Below are 18805 nucleotides of genomic sequence, written 5' to 3' on the forward strand. Positions count from 1 at the left end.
CTGTAACCCAACTTGCCATCCAGGATTGTTTGCCGTCTCGTGTTTACCTTACGCCAACTGAAAACTATACTAAAAAATGCAGCAGCAGTTTAATTGGCGAAACGATCGCCACAGGGGGATGCTTTACTAACATTGCAAGTGCCAACAGAACAAACCCAATGCAACCGGCACGACGCTAACCAGCAAGGCAGCGCTGTGGGAAGCACACTCGGTGGGTTTTCCAGCATTTACATTCTCTAAGCAGAGACAAGAAACTTCCTTTCCAAGCACAGCTATGCCGAGCTGGTCACCTCCGCCAGGAAACTCAGTCAGCAAAGCTCCTTGCAAAAATACAGCCAGTTTTTACAGAAAATCTATTTCCAGAGGCATTACTTGCTGCCATGAGCTCAAAAAAGCACAAGCCCGTGCTTCTTACGTGGTCTAGCAACTTGATGCTTCTTGTCAGTCGAATTTAAACACCTCTGAAAATGGACACGACATCCTTCTCTCCAGCAGCAGCGTTCTGAAGTGACTGGCTGGTGTGCGCACATATAGATGTGTAAACACACACATCTATATTTATATGTCTGCGTGTATAACTAAACCTATACACGCACACCTAGAGAGAGTTATAAATGTGAAAGCACGCTTCCTTTCTAACCTCTGCCCTCCCAGCTATGGTGTGCCAAGCTCACAGCTCAATACTAGGTCAAACGACCTTTCCCTGGGAAAGCAGCCGAAGTGGTGCTGCACATCGCCGCCGTACCGCAGCCGAGCTCCCCTGCCGCCGCGCTCCCCGCTTCCGCTGCGCCAGGCTCCGGCTCCCGGGCTCAGCGCCCGCCCAGCACCGAGCCTGGCACCACAGCTGAAATTCTGCTGCCAGCAAAGCCCCCGGCGCTGTAGGCTCAGCCTCTTTTCTGCACGAAACAAAACGGGATGAACACATCATGCCTAACCTCGGGTTAGTATCTGCAGGGGGCAGCGGGTGAGGTGGGATGAGGCTGGGCTGCAGCATGCGGGGCTGCTGCGGGCTCCCACTGCCTGGCGCTGGCGGGGGGAGGCAAAGGCAGAGGTGCCAGGGGCTACAGGAGAGAGGGTCGGGGATGCTACAGTGAGAAAAGGCCATGCCAGACTACCCAGAGAAACCCACTGAGCCCGTTGGAGAAAGGCTGTGCTGCATGTCTAGCCCAAAACCCACCGAGAGCACACTGCCGAGATCGGCCGGGCATTGCCTTTGCAGGGGACGACTGCCTTTGCCATGACAGCGAGCTGCAGCTCAGACTTCCAGTGAAGTTAGAGGCATAACTCCCTTTAGAGTCATACCAGCTCCCCAGCTGCTGTAACAGAATTGATTTTTTATTTTTTTTTTTTTGTAATTGAAATACATATTTTGTCTTTACAGGAAAAAAAAAAGATAGGGAGAAAAAAAATATTAGATTATATACCTGAGGCTTATTGCACAAAGCCAAAGTACCTGCCATACACACACTTCAGTCTTACACAGCGATCTAGAAAACAATAGGGGAAGGAAAAAACATCCTGTGTCTGGTATGACGATGCGAAGCTAGGTTGCTATAAGAACGCCGAGTGAGAATGGGAGACGTGCTCTGCCTCAGCGGGGACCTCTGAAGCTTCACTTATAAATATCAGTCGCTCAGCGGCGTCAAACCGCCAAACAACTCATTTGACAGGACCACCAGCCCAGCCGAGTAACTTGTTAAATTTTCATCAAGACTCACTCAACAGGAAACCTCAGGGTTTGATCTATCCAAGCTTGAACCACAGAAACTTCGCACCAGCAGCTCCATTCACACCTGTTGGCCAAAAGAGCAGTTCAGAATCACCTTGCTGGGAGGGCTGTTCGTGCCCTGCCTGGGGGTGCGGGTGGTCCTTCATCTCACCCCTCCAGGTGCTGCTCTGCCTGCGCCTCGCCTCTGCTAGAGGGGAGAACGGGAGCCTAACAACTCCTGCAGGGCACAGGGCAACCAAATAACGTTTTTCTTTATAGAGCTACAGCAAGATGTATATAATTAGGGTTTTTTTTAATCATCACTGATGGTTTTCAAAGAATCCAAATTTACAGCAAAATGCTAGCTTCAGATTTTAACACAGAACTTTGACAAAAACATGGGCTGTTTTGGTGTATGAAAATACGCTATGGAAAAAAAAAAAAAAAGAGAAGCATTTTCTAGAGTTGGATTACTCTTCTTGCCTATCAAGATTTACTGATCCTGGTGGAAATGCTGATCCTTCTTGCTGTACTGCAGTTGACGAACAGGGATTTTCCAGAGCAGAAAAACGTCCCCTCCCATCCTCACCCAAATGTGCACCAGAACCGCAGAGAAGGAATTGCAGGGCTTAAGTGCAGAGGATTTCCATTGCATGGCCGGCATGGTCTGGATGCCTGCATTCATCCATTACTGGCACACATCCGTACTTCAAGATCTGCAATGTACCCATCCTCAGGGAAAGAAAAAAAATCACTGTGATACAGAAATCATGACACCTTTCTAGGAAAGGGAAGCTGATGGAGACAGAGGTAGGGGCTACATCTGTATAAAGAATGAGGCATTAAGTACCCACTGCTTTCTCTGCGTGGAGTTACAAAGCTGATTACCTCCAAAGACAAGGGACTAAGCAGGCTGATCATGATCACGCTGCTGGACCATGAAAACCCGCCGGGCATTCGGGCTGTAAGATCTGACTCCCTTCGGAGCAAGTCCCACCTCCTCCCCATGGTGAGATGGGCGTCTTACCAGATGGGTCATCTCTTCCATGCTTCCTCAGTTTAAAAAGTAGGAAGTATATTCAGAATAAACAGGTCAGGCAGGAACAACTCGCTATTAGTATACACCAGTTTATTCTAAATTAAGGAGGAGGGGTGCAGGTTTTAGATACCGAAGGTATGAGGAGCAATAGCACCAAGAGGCGCCATCGTTCAAAACAGAATAAGTAGACACATTCAAAGATAATAGCGATGCCTATTACACTTCAAGTTACGTCTCAGGGAAATCTAGCTCACTTTTCACTGGGCACACAGACTTGACTTTTAGCTACTTGCAGCAATGAGGGAACTGTCCTGAATACACCTGAGCCACTTATGGTTCTCTACTGCCACACGGAGCATCTGTGCCTTGGCGTGAAAAATGCATGCAGACTGGAGTGTGAGACCAGTCAGTAGAATTTATTTCAATGACAGAAAGAATCAGAAAGCAGACATATAGATCCATTCCCCAGAAATAAGAAGCCAAATGCCGCTTAAGACTGAGTCCAACGGTGGGCGCCAATTCTATCCCCTGCATCTAGTCCAGTGGGATGCAGGCAGGTCTTTCTGATTTGATCACAGCGTACACGTAAAGTTCAAAGAAAAAACCCACCCAAACACTCCCTTCGCCAGAAAGGACATGATCCTTCTGACTACAGCTTCAAGATGTGTTTTAATGAGCATTAAAAAACCCAAGTATGAATGAGTGCTTTTGTACAGCTTATGGAAAGAAGGTTCTGGCTAACTGAAACAAAATCTTCCACTGTCTTCCTGTTCCCCATATCACAGCCTGTTTGTCAGCAGCAACAACGCGTGACAAGTCACACGGGGCTCTGCTGAGCCCTCTGACAGGGAACGGCTGATGAAGTGGTAAGATGGAAAAAAGGGCCGTCCGCATCCCTGCACAAAGCCAGGCTCTGGGAGTCAGCAACGCCCGCCTCGGTCCACCCATCCCCATGAAGCGTCTCCCACCGCTGTCACCAGACCCCGCAGTGAGAGGTATGAGCAAAGGAGAGCTGGTTGTGCACAGGCTCCTTCTTGGGGCAGGGCTGGGGTCTGTCCCACCGCCCTGCTCGGCGGCGACGGGCTGAGCGAGCGCACGCGGGCACGATATCTGCTGATATCGATCCATCACATCGTGCCCAAAGAGCCGGCCAGGCCACAGGCAGCCAGCCATGCCTCAACAGAGTCGTATTGCCTCACTGTCCTTAGCATCCCCCCCTTTCTCCCTGCCCTCACCTGAGGATGAGATCATCTGGGACCTGCGGTCTCTCTCCGCGCCATTCTCTTCTTAGACCCGGCCCGTGGCAGGAGAGCGCCAGGAGAGCTTGTGGCTCTGCGCCTACAAAACAAAGATGGGCAAGAAAGAATAATTAGCAGATATCATCTCCATCTCACTCCTCCTTTATTCACCACTGCCTTCAAAGACATCCCCTTCCTCCCCGAAAACAAACCCTTCGCTGAAGCAGCAGGACAGACACAGCGCCCTGGGTGTGTTTACAACTTGACAAAACATATTAAGCACCAGCATCTAATTTATCATTCTCAGGATTCAGCACTTATGTCTACCAGAATTTCTTTCGAGATCTGACACACCAAAAGAGGAACCCAGCAGAGAGTATGCTGAGAGGCTATCCTCCTAGCCATAAAGGATTAGGACACTTAAATAAAAGCTGAAAATTCTGCATGAACTGATGATAGGAACAGATCGTTAGTATTAAAATGCAAATACACAGAGGATATTCCATCCTCCTACACCAACAGTGTTCTGATCAGCCAGTTCAAGTAAATCCAGCCCAGTATTTATGTATTGAACCTGAAGAGAAACACACACTAAGGGCAGAATTACAGTTTGGATTATGACAATGATGCTGCCATTAGCCTCCAACCAAGCATCACTGATCCAGGAAATTAAAAGATTAGATAAAAAGAAATCCAACTACGTTGAAATAAGAAACATATAGTTAAGGAGTTCAAATAGCCTTAATGTTTCTGTATGGTGAGGACAGATGGTGACTAAGGCATCCGAGTGTTTGTATTCCTACAAGCTTTTTAAAAGCTGATTCCACCTTCCTGTGTTCATTGAATGAGTAATCACTAGCATTCATTCATTTTATCAGGCTTTTCTATTTATTTATTTATTATTATTTCCCTTTTCTCCCCTTCAGGAAGCTCCAGTTTCAGAACGACCCTGGGAAGAGGAGCACTAGCTGGGGCTCCCGGGAAGAGCACAGTGCCAAACAGCGGAGTGCTGTTTTAAGGGCAGAGCTACTGCAAGAAGCATAAGGCAACCAGCGGTCACCAGTCCTCTAAAGAGGCTTGTGCTTATTCTGCATGACCAGAGCCTCACAAAGCAGCCCCTTCCACTCCCAGGTTAGGCTGTTAGAAGAATTGGGTTAGGGCTTTTTATATATATATTTATTTTTTTTTAAATGAAGAACATATCAAAAAACAGCACAAAAAAATCCTACTTTGAGTCCTGCCAGCACCGAACTTCTGGTGTTGGCTGTGGCTGCCCCTCATTCCCACCAGCAGGCAAGGTTTCAGTGGTACAGGGGACATTTCAAGCAGCAACACGCAAGCTGCTCAACCATTAAGCCATTTAACCTTTAAAGACTAAAACTAAGTGACACAGTTAATCCACCAGTGAAAGTCTGTGTCTGCCCTGTCCCCCCCTAAGAGAGGTGTTTCAGCCACTGCAGAAGACTGATAATAGCTTGCACTATCTCTGGTATCAGAGTAGACCTATTCAAGAATTTTTAGCCTGGCTGTATTCTATATGTAACGTTAAATACAGCCATTGCTAGTAACTTGTCTTAATTATTTGCTGATTTCTTCATTTACACGCAGGCAGATTTAAATTATTTTTAATTATATGGAAAGTTGCAAGCATCTGGGTTTTTTTTCCCATTAAGATCATTCAGGAGTCAGTAAAATCCGCAAGCACTTAATTCTTTAAATGACAGTTTTTAATTCATTTGAACTCAGGCTAATTAAAAGATTTGCAGATTGCAACAGTCTAGTCTGTTTTCAAAAGGCAAGCCTTTACATCCACAGCAAATACGCTCTATTTCCCATTCCGGATTAAAGATTCAGCCCCTACTTCAAGTGCAAAAACCTCTTCAGCCTCCAGAGGGAATTAGGGCTGGCAGGAGGCAGCGGCAGTGCTCCCCAGCCTCGGGCGCCACGCTACAAACCATCTCGCCACAGTTCGCAAGCCCGCTGCTCCTGCTTGCAGGAAATCTGGGCACTGGAGGCAGGAACAAGAGCTTCAGCCGGAGCCTTTGATGGTAACAGCCCGAGCTCAAGCCCCCTTGCCTACCAACGTGGCACCCCCACGGGAGATCCGTTATTGCGTACATAAGTGCCCGTTATATACAGCCGCTTATCCACCCAGGCTCTGCCCCAGAGCGTGCCTAGGTGCAGCAAAGCACCTTTGCAGCCAGTGCACACTCCACCGAGCTGCTTACTCCCTCCATGCTCATCGGAGGAGGTCTCCTCTGCCCCGACGGGAGGCTTTGGGCAGCCCCCCACTGCAGGCAGGCGTGCACAGGATTGATGTGCAGGTGAGCTCCCAGAGCCAGATTTAGTGCCAGTTGCTTCCTCACTACATTTTAAGGCAGAATCACTCTGCAGCCGGGCACCCAGACAACGGACAAAGCCTTTTCTTCACCTCCACAGCCAGGGCTCGGCAGCCAGCAGGACAAGCCCGCAGGGATTTCAGGAAGAGCCCATACATACCCGCTTACCTGTTTGTGCAGCGCTGTGTGAAGGGGGAAACCATCGCCCAGCTCTGATGGCCCCTGCAACAAACCAAGGGAACTGTGTTGGCCGGGTACCTGTAGAAACACCGGCTTTAACCGATAACTTCCAAAAGGAAAGATCAAAGATTTTACTTATTTTGTAACCAACGAAACCACAGCTGTGGTTACGCTGCAGATCTCACCCCACCCACAGGTACTTTAGCCCTCACTGATGGATCCCAACGATGTTTGATAAAGGGAAAGCTGCTCCGGTGGTGGAGCGACAGGTCAGGAGCTGGCTAGAAGCTGAACGCTGAAGCCAACGCGGGCAGAAATTGTTTTTTTCTTATTCTGTGCCCCAGAGGGTGGGCCAGCTAGCACCACCAGGACATGCAAGCCAGCATCATGACATGCCCTTTCCACCCTAGCGAAGCAACCTGCCAGGGACGTGGCAGAGCCCCCATCACTGGGGGGGGTTGGGTTCCCATCGGATAACGTGCCAGATAGTCTCATCTAGGCTCCCTTTCCCAGAAGAAGTTGGATCAGATGATCTTTCAAGGTCCCTTCCAACCTGGGCTGTTCTAGGATCACTAGGGACATGGAGACGAGGAAGCCAAGGTCCCTTTTGCGTAGGGCAAAACAAGGGCTTAAGGAGGGCAAAGGACCCCATCCCACAGCACATGCACTTTGCTGCTCTCAGTACGTGCTGCTTTAAACGCATGAAAGTCACCAAGTCCTTGACTGGCATCGACAAAGTTGGGGTTTCAGCATGACACCTTCACACAGCTGCTGGCAATGAGCTGCCTTCATATACAAATATAGTTAATGTATACAGCGATTGTTGGCTTGATTTCCCCATTTAGAGCGCATAGCCATAGTAACCAGCCCCTGCCACTGTCTGCCTTCTCTTCTGAAGTCAATTTATGCATGGCTCTGTGAAGAGGAGTTTACATTTCTCCCAGTTAGAAGAGTAGGTGTGGGAGACCTGGCTCCGTGGTTCTGTGACATGCTGCAGAAATGACATGGAGTGACCTTGGCTATTGTTCTGTAAGTGGTTTTCCAGCATGTCACATGCATCTGTTACCCACTTATCGACCTACTTGAGTCTATATAAACCAGCCAATATTCTCTTTGCTAAACAGCGGTATTAAAAATGCAACATCAGCGTGCAGTAATATCTGCAAACAAATTTCCCAGTCAAGGTATTAATAGTCTTAAGGTGCTGGAAAACCATTTTTGCTGAGTTTGTGGGGTTTCTCAGCAAAATAGGTTTGTGGCTAGCATTCACATTAGCATTTTTCCTGCCTAAAGGCAGGAAATCAGATCTTGAATCTCAGGACGTTTAGCTTTTAATGTTCTAAAGATACAAGCATGCCAGAGCCTCTAACACAAGATAACAAAATCCAGTTTCACTTGCCTAGCTCAGCCTTTGTAAGTGTTGCTAACCGAGTGCTGCACTCAGGTCCCAGATCTGATCCAAGCTTTATCCCCTTCTAAATGGGTAAAAATAAACACATCCTTTCTTACCCTTTATGGAGACAAAAACCCCAGAGAAAGAAGTACATATGTACCGTAAAGAACCGAGCCAAGCAGCAAAGATTAGCCCAAAAGGACACGCCGCAAATGCTACTTTAGTTGTGGGGCTCTTTATAGTAAATAGTGGTGTTTATATATAAAATTAATGATTCAGATGGTGTCTTAGACTGCAGACCTGTTCCTGGAAGAAGGAAAAAATCCCACCTCCTTCCCCAGAAAGCGCTGAAGATTTTAGAGAGACTTTTGCAAAGAGGAATAATAAGGAGAGACTAAGAAAAAGCTCAAAGCTATTGTGCTCTTTGTAGTTGTTACGCAATTGCTTGTGTAATACACAAAATGCCTTACTGAATGGAGCTGGCCACGTACATGAACTGTGGAAAGCTACTTTAGACAGCAGTGAAACAGGTTTTGACCTAAATTGCCGAGTTTAACTTTAGCTTGGGCTAAGCACAAGTACAGAAGCCAGCAGAGCCCAGCTGGCATCTGTAACCCACTGAATCCCGCAGCTCATCCCCGAGTTGTGAGGCACCACTGTAACTACCCAACAAAAAATGACCGGTTTGTGTCAGTGGATGAACGGTCTTTGTTTAATATTTCAGTCCGGCAGAGTTCTCATCCGAGCGCACGTCCTTGTTGGACTTGCCTGGGACTGACAGTGTTTAATGAGCCGGGGAGAAATCCAGGAAAACGTTATCACTGAACAACAGACAGAGACTAATGCCAGGCTTCAGCTACTCGATTTAAAAATTTTATCACACTTCAACACTGCAATGAATGGAAAATACTTCCCAAAGATTAGCACCACTCCTCCTATCTCTCCTCTAATCACTTTCTACCTTAAGTTCTGGGAAACAGAAGAGTTTTGGGGAGGTGACAGTGGAGGGGACACTGCGGTTTCTGTTGTGCCAGCCATCCCACGCCGCTTTGCCCGTGGGGCAAAAACCGCTCCCATGGCCCGACCGTGCATGGCTGGTGTGACAGCTTAAATCGCACACGCGGCGCTAACACCGCACATGCCATGGGAGCCTTCTCATGGAATGTAAACGCCGACTTTTCAAACACTTTCCCTCCAACCTGAGACTTACTGATATAAACCATCAGTTTGCCCTCAACAGGACATTAGGGAAAGACGGAGGAGACTTAAAGTGCCACCCCCCATCAAACAGAGAAGCCACCTCCTGGAGAGCTGTACCTCAGGACTTGCACTCACCCGGGCTTGGCCAGGGGGCTTTTCACCCTCCAGCAACAGTTGTCTGCATCCTCCTTGTGCACAGACTTGGTAGGATAATAAACTGGCTCTGCAGTGTAGGTCTAGCTGCCATCCCTTCTTCTCACCAGCTTATGAATAAACATAACAGTATCATCAGGCCTCGAGTAGTTAGATTTATCATAAACAAGGCTCGGGACTAGGAGGGAAAGGGGGAAGGAAAAAAAGTGTCATTTGAGTACTCCGGGCTTCAGAAATAGAACTCAAATTGGAGGCTGCGCGACCTCGCTTCAGCACCTGCGTGCGTAAGCGCTCCGCTTCCAGCGATGCGATTAGATGCTATTTTTCCCCTGGGGGCTCTGCCTCCTTCTGCATAAGAGACAGGTCTGCGTGGGGAGGAAGGCAGTCAGGCGGCGAAGGAGGCGCTGCTGTCTGCATGTCCCCTTCCACTCTCCTGCAGAAGCTGCCTGCTGTATGAGTCAGAAGTGGGAAAAGTTGATTTTAAGATTCAAGTAACCGCTTGCTGCATTAGTATGTCGGGAGGCTTCAGGCTTCACCACAAAGTACCTGCGTGATGGCAAGCCAGAGGTTTACACCAAGTTTTAGACAGACAGCCACCGTATCTGGCTTTGTTTTCTGTGCAGCTAGGTTGAAACCCCCCGGTTTGCGTGGAAGCGCGTGGAAGTCCTGTGTGCCAGGGCTGCAGCCTAAGCCACCAAGAGCCGTTCTTTGGAGCTACAGAAAGTCTATCTGTGCATGCTTGTATGAAGCATCATGGACTAAGAAATGGAGGCTTTCAAATTTTCACGTAAGGAGTCCCAAATTAGCAGTTTACACCAATTTTTGGCATCTGGATTCTCTGTCAGCAACACGAAGGTAATCATTATGTAGGTTCCGTAACGGCGAGTACCATACAGGAATGAATGGGAAAGGCTATATGTTAGATATTTTATCTCTACCTGTTCAATTACACACAGGCAAAGGCTCTTCACACATACACAAGTGTTCGAGCACAGTCTCAGCAGCAGCGTGTGATGGAGCAGTTGAAGCTGCAGCAGTGTTCTGCTCACGCCAGGAGAGGCAGGAGCAGCCTCTGGCACCGCATGGAGTCCGGGAGCCTGCAAACCTCGCCAGGGGAGCGCAGTCACCTTGGAGGGTCGCACGCATCAAGCCAGCCCAAAGATCGCATGCCCTGAGCACACCACGCCTCAAAATACACAGCACTTCAGCCACGGACCTTAAACAGGTGAAGGAGTGACAACAGCCTCACGTGCAGAGAGGATGCTGCTCCCCAGCACACTAACAGCCCCCCACACGCCCGATAAAAATGACTTCTGCTCTTGCAGAACACAAGCAAGGCATAAAGGCATTGCCTTAGTCTTTGCAGAACACAAGCAAGGCAACAGCACAAAACCGTGAAGCAAACCGTTAAACCGACACCAAAAGAACACAATAGCTCTCCAAGATTTCCTGCTGCCTTAGAAAGCCACAATAAAGTTGTATTGATTCATCTCATCCTGAATATAAGAAAATTAAAAGGCTTCTTTTAAAACCAGATTCACTTCCAATTGCTCAATACACGATAAAAATAAATCAAAGACATTTTTCTAAGCTTTATCCTTAAAAGATAAAAAGAGAAACAATTAAGGCACTTGATACAACACACAAGCAAGCAGAAATGGCTTCTGACTGTGGCCCCTACCCTCCAACCAAGATTAAACAAAATATATTGCAACTGAGCAGCACTGGATTTCTTCCCCGGGGCTTATCAGAAGCCTCTGGATTTTTAAATTACAACAGCCTTGTATTTCCTTCAAAGGTTACAGGACATTCTGGCTGTACTGTAAAACACAACTGAAATGCAACACTGGAGTATCAATATAAGCAAATAATACAGCCAGACAGGTCATTCTGAAGTACCACTGAGCCAAAACAACAGCTGCTTACTTACAAAATTAGTTTTTAATAACTTAATACAGTGCAAAACCCTAAAACATATCGTTAGCTCAGTTACTCTGAAGAAAAATGTAACTAATACATCATTTTCTCTCTCACGTAAAGGCTTAGCTATGTATGGGTAAACCAAGGGCTACCCATCCTGCTGTGTGGGAGATCCCAGCAGCAGGAGGGGGATCTTCTTGTTATCTCTGTTTGTTCTCCATGCAGAGATAACCTTTTCAAAGATGTACTTTGGCCCAAAGGAACAGGATCCCACAGAATTTAATCAGCGCGTATTAACTGACAACCCACAGGCTGGACTTGGAACCGACTCTGTATCACGAGCCAACCACACCTAAAGAAAATTGCAGTCGATTATTATACTACGGTAGCTGAGCCAAGGAAATCTGGGACTTTTCCACGCCTATCAATGCCTTTAGGATCTTGTGACACAGTCTCCTTTCCCTGCACTCTGCCCCCATTCTTTATTCCCAAAGCACGACCAGTGCTGGGCGTAACTCACAGAAAAACCCCAACGCAAGGGCAGCGGCTCTCCCCCTAGGTTCCCACGCTGCAAGGAGAAATACGTAAGCACCTTCACCGCATTTCTCAAGCACTGAAGAGTTTTGATCCAGAGCTTTAGAGGGGAAAGACACTTTAAAGCCCTGCAAGCAAGCAGTGCTTCCGAAGCCCATGTAAGCCACGAGAGCCTGAGTGCCCGCTGCCGAGTAACGCTGCCCTTGGGTTCGTTGCTGGTTTCCTTAAGGGCCCCAGCGGCTTCCGTCACACGCAGCACACAGTACGCTGTCTTCAGGCCTGGGATTGCGTACTGGCTCAAGAGATACTTCAGATCATTCCCAAATATGCTTCAAGGTGCTTTCTACCTTCACGCCTGCCCCCATATGCTACATAAAGTCTTTCCTCAGGTTGTACAAAGGCTCAGCTGTTAGCCTAACAGCTTTGGATTCAGCTTCACAAGCGTAACGCTACGTGTGTTCGCTACAACGAGGTTGAACACTTCCCAATTGCCATTAATTGCTTCCCAATTGCTTGCTTGCCTAGACTGTGGCCAGTTTTGTCCTTGCAGTCCCGTTTCCCAGGTTAGGTCACAGTGGCACAGCAAGGAGGTCACAGCGGTCACAGCCGGCACAGCTGGCATGGCAAGGAGGTCACAGCGGCACGGCAAGGCTACACCTCCGTGGTAGGCAGACCCCATTCCTTCCCTCCCAGCCCGGTGCCTTACCCCAACACTGTCTGTCCCATTTGCTTCCCCAGTCAACGCTGACAATATGTAAGGCTAAAGGAGAAAACTGCTGCCCCACTAGCGTTGTTACTAGTTTTGTTTTGCCTTTTTAGTGGTTTCTCCACAAACCTCCCATTTAGAAGGGAAGATACGGGCAGAGGGAAGAATGCAGCGCGCAGTGATGCTCTTACACATTCTCCTGAAATTATAGTGGGGCAAACGCCACAGAAGTTTTAACAGAAATATACCAGTAGACTTGTGTATTTCCAAAGACACCCTTAGTAAAAAAAAAAAAATAATAAATGAATAGTTATGAGCAAAGTGGCTACAATGTTTCCAACACAGAACCCAACAACAGGTCAGGAAGACAGGCTGTAAACACATCGATGGCAGCAACATAGCGCATAAGGGCTCCCGTGACTCCCCAGCTCCCATTTTCAGACAAAAGCTGATGGTCATAAAAACCCCAAAACCTCAACCAACCAAAGCAAACACAACCCAGAACAACCCCCACCTTCCAGGCTCCAACTTGCTTTTACAGTTCGGTCAGAAAGCCAGGCAGGCGCAAGGGGAGGCAGGGAGAGCTTCCAGTCCCGTACACAAGACACTACTGCCAAGCACCAAACGCGCTGGCTGCTCTTACTAATTCCCCTTTACAGGAATCACCCATAAGACCCAGATGTTCCAGCTGACCACAGCTCCTCACCCAGGACCACCAGTTAACTCCCGGTCAAACAGGACCAGGACAGAAGGGGCACAAGCTCGTTCCTTGGCAAGGGTTTGACATCCTGCAACTGTTTGCACCTGCCAGCCTGAGGTTCTCAGAGAGGCTGGACATAAACATGAGGATCATGCTACCTTGTTATTTCTGTTCCAAAAGGGACATCCTAATTTTCCCAGCAGTGAGCAGAACCACCCAGACTGCTGTTCCAGCAGCGGGGAAGCATCTTGCCCTGCTTGCCAGGCACGGTCCGGGACTACCAGGATATTTACATCAACAGCTACACAGTTTTCAGTGCGGCATAATTCAGCCTAACTAGTTATACCTCACTTCCATGTACTGCTAGAAAAGAAGCCAATGTAGATCGGACTAGGGTAGAGGGAGATGAACGTGTCACTGGGGATATAAAGCTAGCAGGCTGCAGGCTGTTCCCAGTCTGATCACGCTGCAGAAGGGAAGCTGGTGAGAAGGAGTTGGAAAGGAAGCCTATTCCAGACAGCGAACAAATCCGAAGATTTCAAAAGTAACCAGATGGGAATGCATGGAGGAGTTTTTATGTATAAAAGCCAAATTTGCAAGGTTGAAAGCGTTTTTTGTGAGTAAGTACTTGCCTAAAAATACTTGATCTTTGGCTGCCAACAATAAACTCTAAGAAAAGGGAGCAGAGAACCTCTTCTTACATCTTCACAAGAACACTTACAGCAAACCTATAAAGCTGAGTATCACAGTTTCAGCTGAGTTTATCCCTTTTTTGACCTGCACTTATTCCAGAAGAGTGCACTGCTAGACAACTCTTAGAGAACTAGACACATACCTATGAATCAAGAAAATTGTCAGCATAAACAAGCCATAAATCCTAACCAGCAGTTAACACTTTCGCCACTGCTGAAGCTGTAGTGTAAGTGGTTTTCAGACTTCTTTACCCTGAATTTTACCATCACCACTAAATAAATCCTACTACTCACAATCAGTACGAAATAATTCCTGAAATACCTCCCAAAGACCGTATCAGCTGACCATTATATCGGTGTTACATAGGGCTTACTTACCAGCACTTACATTTAGGATCACTTCCTACAGCAAGGCCATGCTTTCCGTTCGTACAGCTCTGCAGTCCCACCGTTTGCGCAGGATATTAACTTCATCCTGAAGTTAAGAAAATTCCAGCCCAACTTTCACAAGCCTGGGAGGAAAGGGTTTTTTTGCTTACATTAAGTTGCCTGTGCTAGCACACACACACAGCACAGATATTTTGAGCAGACTAATAAGACAAAAACGCTCTGCCTTGATTATAAGGGGGAAGCATAGGGGGAGGACAATGACACTACGGGAACTGTTTCAGGAAAAGCTTCATGTTACATCTTCTGTGCAGGTGAGGATGATCAACTGCACAATTCAGAAGTCAAGCGTTCCAATTCCACAGCCTGTTGTATCCCAGGGGTGGGAGAGAATCCACTCCCAGACCCAAAAGCACACAAGAAAAACTTCATAATTTCAATACAGGACCGAGGCTTCACTGGGGAGAAACAAGTGACAGGCACCGTCACTTAGAATCAGTGGTGAAAGATAAGTGGAGAGATGGAGAAGTAGGGGAAAGTGAAAGCCTAAAATAAACCACTAGCAGAGAAGGAGAAAAAGATCAAAGAATGCAGGAGCGAGACCAAAAAGAAGGGGGGGTGGTAAGATGAAGACAACATACAACAGATGATGAACTGAAGAGCATCAACTCCAAACTGTTTACTGTGTCATTATCCCCCAAGAATACACCAAAATGAACTAGAAAGCACAGAAAACACATGCTACAGAAAACCACTGTTTTTACAGCACGACTGAAATAACGTACAAAGCTATATAAAGCCACATGCTGAATGGAAAGCTTCCTCCAGATGATGCAGAAGAAGAGCCATCTACTTTCAGACAGAAGTACCAGAATGCCCAGTAAGGAGACGCGAGGTTGCTCGGAACTAAGACAGCTCAAGAGTCTCTGCACTTGCAAAACAGGCAATTGACAACCTGACATAACACAGATAATTAAAAATTGACTCTCTGGAAGAGCTGTTGTACTGGTGCCAGCTACTCTCTGCACTAAATGAGGAAGCCTGTGGGGAAAGAAAAAAGTCCAACAGCATATTGGATACAGCATGCAACAACTATAAAAACTGCACAGGGAACCTTATTACAGAGCTATTATGAACACCGATAATATCAGGATGCCTAAAAGCAAAACCCCAGACTGTAGCTATTTCTCCGCATGAATTAAGTATAAAAATCTACAGGTTTTCCTACAGTGAAAAGCGCTACGTTTTGAACAAAGTTTTAAACGGACATCAGTGTATTTGCTAGTTCTGTTAGCCACTATTCATTACCAATTGGAAGAGCACTGCCAGGAAAGAACACAGAAATGCTGTCAAAGCAGCTTGATGTGTCCACGCATTTGTTTGTTATGCAACTGGACAGAGTTCAGCAACACTTGGCTTAGAGCAGCATACTGAGCAGCATCTTTAACCACAGACCGGGGGGAACCCCAAGTAAAACTAAAAAAAAAAAGAAAAAAAAAAATCAATATTTATACGCCATACTTATTACTCTAGATTTCTATCATGTAAACTCCAAAGATTTGTTTACCATTTTCTGGTGACATGAATCTTACTGCTGCATAACCTTGCTTGGGTGAGCAGCTTGACATTCTTGCCCTCCTATTCCACCACTCTAAAACAAAAGTCAGACCAGCATTTATCAGTTAAATTAGTATTACACTTGGCATTTCCTACTGGAATTTCTTTACATGAGCAGCTTCTGGCAGAAAAGGAGCAAACCAAACATTTACTTACTCTTTCCCCGTGACCAAGAGACTTAAACAGAAATGAACCCACGTCTGCAAATTTACTTAGACACTTCAATTTCTTAACCCGTTAGACCAAATTAAAAATTTATGGTTAAGGAAGCTTCCCTTCCCAACTGTTTCTGCAAAACTAACAAACCCCTTCAACTCAGCAATTCTGATATTTGGGTATGACCTTCCTAAGCTATAACTGTATTTAATGCAGTAAGGCCTCCAAACTGCATGCGTTGTGCACAAAGTTGGCAGTCATCCCTGTAATTTACCTCTCTTAACAGAATACATAAACCACAGAAAATAAAGCAGCTATTTTTATTTTATTTTTTATTCCCCTGGTCTTCAGAGACCAGAACAATATCTATAAACCTTACCTGTGGTTAAGTTATAAAAGCTATATTTCAGTAACAAGTTATAATAGATACAATTCATCTGATGTTGTATAATCGCAACAGAATGTACGAGGCTGTACTTAGACATGAGTTGAACAGACTCAGTAAGACACATCTATTACACAACTGAAAAATAAAGAATCTCAAGTATTTTAAAATCTAGCCATTACAATTTAAGATACAAATAAAGGCAAAAATGCTACAGCAAAAGATACACATTAGATTATCCAAAATGCTGGTAGTTCTACCAAAATACAGATACTAATGAAATAGTTCTACCAACTGCTAAAAGACATGTTATTCATGTCACGTGTAAGAACAGAAAAGTGTTCTGCCCCTTCAAAAGCGTGCATCAAATTCCAGTACTAGTATTTCGTATGAAAGTATATTTTTTAAAACACAAAATGACCTGAATAGTTATACTATGAACAATACATGAAATCCTGTCGGTGTGCAGGAGAAAACGACAGTGCTGACAATAGCCAGCACATACCAGATAGGAGTATCAAAAAAGTGCAGATCTTTTTAAAGAATGAAAAGAAGTGTAGGATTAGGAAAGTATTATCTAGTATTTAAGAAATATTTATACACTCACGTATTTCATTTTAGCATGCTTTCCCTAATTGTTGCTACTTGCTGAGAAGTCATTTAAACGTATTCTACTTGCTCAAATTCATGTCTTCTCATAACGAGAAACTCCTCTTTGAAGCACTTGCACAAATATGCTGATAAACACAGCTTTCAATGTAGCATGTTCTAATTGATATCCATTTTATTTTTATGTTTGCATCTCAGACATCAGGAAGCACCACTGCACAAATGATGTTAATCAGAAGAGACAAAATTAACAAGATTAAGTTATAAAAGTGCTTAGCCTATAAAGCATGCTGCTTGCCAGACCACCAATAGAAGAACATACAGACAAAAAACGTTGACAGTGACTCCTATTTTGCTTTACGTTTCCCTGTATATATTTAGGAAGGTTAGTCACTAGCAAAAGTTGCGTTCAGCTCCCAATACAGATGGTAATAGTTCTTACCACGACCACCAGAAGACCTATTTGCTATACAGTAGCTCAGTTCTTTTGGATCAAAGCTTCCACAATTAACTACTTTTTCCTTCTCAGCTTAGAGTTAGGCTACTTTAATTTTAGTTGTTTGTTGTTTTTTTTTCAAATCAAGACAGTATGCTAGCTTCAGGTTTAAAATTCTTTACATATATTCATACATATGTATAAACTACTAGAAGTCCTAACAGAGCCCTATAAACTGAGGTTCACTGCCTCTGCGCTTAACTTGCCACCACTTAGACTGTGGATCATTGCAATCATATTGGAGTGTCTGTTCAGTTCTTCCTTCTGTAGTTTCACAAGTGCTTCTTTTTCTTCCAAGCGTCCCTCCAACTGGGATTTTTGAACTTCCAGAGAAGATGCCTGTAGAAACAAACAAAATGTTATGATTTCCTCCATTATCAACTGAAAACCACACAATAGAATGAATGCTGAGTGGCCTGGCGGTGAATTTAAGCAAGTGATTAAAAAGAAGTTTTAAAATTACAAGTTTGTTTCAAAAAAATCACTCAGTTATACAGGTGGTACACATGAATGATTACAGCTACTGCCACATTTCAAAATGTTAAGATACTATGGGAAAGCACCAACCCCCGTGTTATCATAGCCCTATTTAAGCAGAAGTGTTCAGAGTTCAACCATCCACATTTCATTTCAAGCCCCCCACAGTAAGTATTTACTGGGAACAAGGGAAATATTTGCTATATATGGATAATCTTCCCTGGAGAGATTAGACTTTGCTCCCAGGGAAATGGAAATATGGTAAATACATTTGCCAGACTGCACACTTAGCTATTTGCTGATCAGTTTGCATGAAAGATGAAGCTCTGCCTTGAGAGTTTACAGGGAGCCTTACCTACAGGCAAGAACATACAGGCTGCACTAAAGTTTCAGGGATTTAGTTTTGGCTTTTTAAAATACTACCCTGTTAATGTGGTATAGCCAAACTGGTCTCTCTCTTGAAAAAAGACTATTTTTCTTAGATATAAAAATAGACATTTTATTAGAATTTCAAAGACCAAATTCAGATGCATTTTGGTGTGTACATATGTAGCATATCTACCTTAATTCAGGACATAAGGGGAGAAAGTAAGCCAATCTGTATTTTACAGTAGTCAAAACTACTGAAGAGGAATGTGCTACTTATTTAATATTGTACTACACACTTATTTTTTGTTGTTTTTTTTCTCCTTTCAGACGTTATGTACTCACACACCATGCTTCATACAGCCTCATTAGAACCTGACCTTGACTACTTCTCTCTTAAATTCAAGTTCAGCTACTCAAAAGACATGCAATTAAAGTTGAATTTGTTCTTGTCCACTACACAGACTACTCTAGATTCTTTACCTAATTTACTACTGAACTATTGATTTA

The 18805-nt window shown here is 45.3% G+C and overlaps 2 protein-coding genes across 3 annotated transcripts in view; both read right to left on the bottom strand.

The window, feature by feature from the left end:
* MYH15 (myosin heavy chain 15) overlaps positions 1-16470 on the bottom strand; it is a 69882-nt gene extending 53412 nt beyond the window's left edge. The window contains exons 1-5 of the mRNA XM_055801486.1: positions 16342-16470; positions 15757-15840; positions 15498-15665; positions 6493-6546; positions 3983-4085 (exon numbers count right to left, since the gene is read on the bottom strand). The gene's annotated coding sequence lies outside the window, so the exon portion shown is untranslated. The remainder of the gene's footprint in view (positions 1-3982; positions 4086-6492; positions 6547-15497; positions 15666-15756; positions 15841-16341) is intronic.
* Positions 16269-18805, bottom strand: part of CIP2A (cellular inhibitor of PP2A) — a 28172-nt gene continuing 25635 nt past the window's right edge. For both annotated transcript variants that reach the window (XM_055801487.1, XM_027786802.2), the window contains one exon: positions 16269-17791. In XM_055801487.1, coding sequence (XP_055657462.1) covers positions 17621-17791 — 171 coding nt within the window. In that variant the 3' untranslated portion in view covers positions 16269-17620. The remainder of the gene's footprint in view (positions 17792-18805) is intronic.

The sequence above is a fragment of the Falco peregrinus genome, chromosome 4, assembly GCF_023634155.1.
Source record: "Falco peregrinus isolate bFalPer1 chromosome 4, bFalPer1.pri, whole genome shotgun sequence".
Classification (NCBI taxonomy): Eukaryota; Metazoa; Chordata; class Aves; order Falconiformes; family Falconidae; genus Falco; species Falco peregrinus.